The sequence below is a fragment of the Pyricularia grisea genome, chromosome I (genome assembly GCF_004355905.1).
Source record: "Pyricularia grisea strain NI907 chromosome I, whole genome shotgun sequence".
Taxonomy (NCBI): domain Eukaryota; kingdom Fungi; phylum Ascomycota; class Sordariomycetes; order Magnaporthales; family Pyriculariaceae; genus Pyricularia; species Pyricularia grisea.
In genome coordinates this window covers 3,571,554-3,574,495 of record NC_044973.1, presented here as the reverse complement: position 1 = coordinate 3,574,495, position 2,942 = coordinate 3,571,554, and the positions used below count along the sequence as shown (strand labels likewise).

Here is a 2,942-nt window from a genome sequence, read left to right as displayed (position 1 = left end):
TCATATGAGCAAATGTAGAAACATACCGAGTAGTATGACGGACCACCGCGCTCGAGTAGCAACACCGTCTTGCCCGTCTCGACTAGCCGCTGCGCCGTTACGATTCCAGCCGTCCCCCCACCGACGACGATATAATCGTAAGATTGATCAGACACTGGAACATCGCGGCAGCGGTATTGAGATGCAGCACCCCTCGCCTCGTTTCCGAAAGAGTCTGTTGTCGGGTGCGCGTTTAAGCTGGCCACAAGGCCGAGGCAGGCGACGAGGGAGATTCTTCCGACCATGGCGCTGGTTGAGACGATGTGATGGGGGAAAGAATATCCTGGGAGGTGCGGACGTGGCCTCGCTCAAAAGGCTACCCCCATAGACTTGTACTACGTTCGAGCGGGGGGAATCTCATGCTCTTTTTATGTTTGCCACTATGGTATGGGATGTATGTATGTATGTATGTATGTATGGATGTGATAACCAATGGCATTATCCTTCAGGCCACCGAATCCGCCTAACCCCCGAACCAATCCCTGGACTCCAAGCCCCCTGGCTACATAAAGTCGCATCGACAAGACTGGCATCGTTCGTCTTTTGATATAGTACAGACCCGCGCCAACGAAAAAAAAACAATGTGGGTTGCCGGGGAGCCTTGAGCTAGTTACTTGGCATTCTTGACGAGTTCTGGGCCGGGTAAGCCGATTCACCTCGACAGAAACCATTTATTTCCAAAAAAAAAAAAGACTGCTTTCTGGCTGCCTAAAAGCTCTTAGAATGGACCTAAGGATTCGACAGGCATTTGGCTATCCATGTTCGTAACGAGTTGACAATCTCCCTGGACGATAACAACCCTGGTCATGTTTACAGTCCGCTTACAGACAATCCACGCTGTACATTTCTCCGCAGTTCGGAAGGTCGGTTAGTAGCTACTTGGTCTCCCTAATTATTAAATTAACGCCAACGTCGATGGCAATGCAACCCAGAATGCATAGTGGAACTTGGCTATACCTACCCACATATGTCAGCATGCAGAGGTCGCCAAGGCGGGCACTTTTGAACGGTCCGAGTTGCATCCCCTTGCAACTAAATACTGCCCCATAACCTGCAAACGTATACGCGAGATAATCAAAAATCCCTCTGTACACAATTTCTGGGACTCATTCGAATCCTACGGAGCTTGCAGAGGCCGAAGAGCGGATGGGCCTTAAGTCCGGTTCTCAACTTATTGACTATCGAATATGACGACCATAACCACTGAAAGTTGCCTAGAATCCTTCGCATCATATCAATGGACAGGAGTAGAATTTATGGAGTAACGCATTCACTCACCTTGGCGTGACGATCAACTCATCAGAGCTCGCAAAAAGGTAATCAAGCCAAGTAGGTCATAACCACGGTTCAGAAACTAACGCATTAAATATTCTCATGAAGCTAAGCCGCCAGCTAGGCTAAGGTAGCGGTGGAGAATCCTTCAGATATAAGCCAGCGAGAAAATAAATCTCGAATGAGATAATAAAAGAAATACTCCGACATGATCAGAGAAGACATGACAAGGAAAAACAGCGCCGCCTCAACGCCTTATCAACAGGGAGGCGAAATAAAGAAACGAAAACAGAACATCAAACTAGGTATCTCGTGCAGGTGACAGTATCAGAGCAGTTCAAACAAGACCAAACAAAAATTTCTCATTCTTGTGTCGGCTTCTTGCCGGCGTAGAACCAGTATCTATTCGAGACAAAAGGCAAGAGGATTAGCGACCGAAGATACGGTCAAATACGAGCCGGAGAATGAGGAATAAGAAACTTACTGCGCAGTGTATTGCACCTCAAAAGTTGCAGGCATGTCCTTGCACGTGGCCGGAGGACTACCACCAGCGGTGCCAACCCTGTAGACCTCTTGCAGATCGCCGGTGGCACCCTCCCTCGTGGTAAGTTTGAGCCACGCCACGGCAGGCTCGCCACCCTGACCCTTTCCGGCATCGGCAGGGGCAGACTCGGACGCGTTCTTGGCCGCCATGGCGCTGCCCAGAGACCCGAGGTCGAAGTAGGGCACAGTGATGTTGGGCGCAAAGTAGTGGTGGCCAGACATGAGCAGGTTCGAGGGCGCGAGTGTGTTGAGGTCAGTCAGGTTGAAGTTGACGGTCACGCGCGACAGCTCCGTCAGGAGTGCCGGGTAGGCCGAGGCGATACAAGAAGCGTCGAACAGGGTGGCCACAGCTCCAGCCGCGGCAGGGATGGCGGTAGCGTTGTTAGGCGAGCAGGTGTAGTTCTGAGTGCCACGGCCCAGGGCAACGTGCTTAAGCTTGTAGCCAGCGCCTGGAGCTGGCAGTGGCTCTTTCGCTATTGGTAGCAACGTCGAGATTTGTCAGTTGGGTTGGGTCTTTATTATATCTCAGGTGTTTATATTTATCGCAAGGTATCATCAAAGTAAAGTTAGACTTACATCCGGCAACCGTGGGCAGCTGCACCGAGGAAAGATCGCATACTGGTCCACCTTGCGGCAGCTGCTTAGCCTCCTGAACCTTCTTTGCCAGCATGTTGAAGTAGTCAGATACGGCTGAGTGCGAGCCCGGATGTGCTGATGCGAGGTTCAAGTTGGGGTTGGCTGGGGCCGCAAAGGTGGAAGCGATGAACGCCGTGGCGAGTATTATCGAAGAGTACATCTTGGAATATGTTGTGTTTTTGAGCTACTTTCGGTTTCCTTGGTGTCCTGTCGATGCAACGTCCTTTTGATTTTCTTGAGTTATTGTTGTTTGTTTTTCGTAACTTCGTGCCGAGACAGAAAATTGAAATGCCGGTCAAAGGAAAAGGAGATGACGAGACTAGACAGGACCTGAATAAGGAAATAGGAAAGAAAAAGAGGCAAAGAAAAAGGGAAAGTGAACTCGATATATGTTTATCGATGCCAATCCAATAAAGGAATGTTTTGATTGATGCCAGGAATAAAGACAAAAT

At 49.8% G+C, this 2,942-nt stretch overlaps 1 protein-coding gene across 1 annotated transcript; it reads right to left on the bottom strand.

Moving 5' to 3' along the window:
• Nucleotides 1–1,266: 1,266 nt before the first annotated feature.
• On the bottom strand, nt 1,267–2,942 carry PgNI_06136 (uncharacterized protein). The gene is made up of 3 exons (XM_031126163.1): nt 2,431–2,942; nt 1,796–2,327; nt 1,267–1,713 (listed from the first exon to the last, which is right to left on the bottom strand). Exons 1-3 carry the CDS (start codon nt 2,648–2,650, stop codon nt 1,674–1,676), a joined length of 792 nt encoding a protein of 263 aa, XP_030983260.1. The 5' UTR covers nt 2,651–2,942; the 3' UTR covers nt 1,267–1,673.

What these genes read in the sequence shown, in the direction of transcription:
- PgNI_06136 (XM_031126163.1), bottom strand. Translation starts at nt 2,650, where the DNA reads ATGTACTCTTCGATAATACTCGCCACGGCGTTCATCGCTTCCACCTTT. An exon ending in GCTGCCCACGGTTGCCGGAT is followed by an intron (nt 2,328 to 2,430) that starts GTAAGTCTAACT and finishes TGCTACCAATAG; the next exon opens with CGAAAGAGCCACTGCCAGCT. An exon ending in GAGGTGCAATACACTGCGCA is followed by an intron (nt 1,714 to 1,795) that starts GTAAGTTTCTTA and finishes TGTCTCGAATAG; the next exon opens with ATACTGGTTCTACGCCGGCA.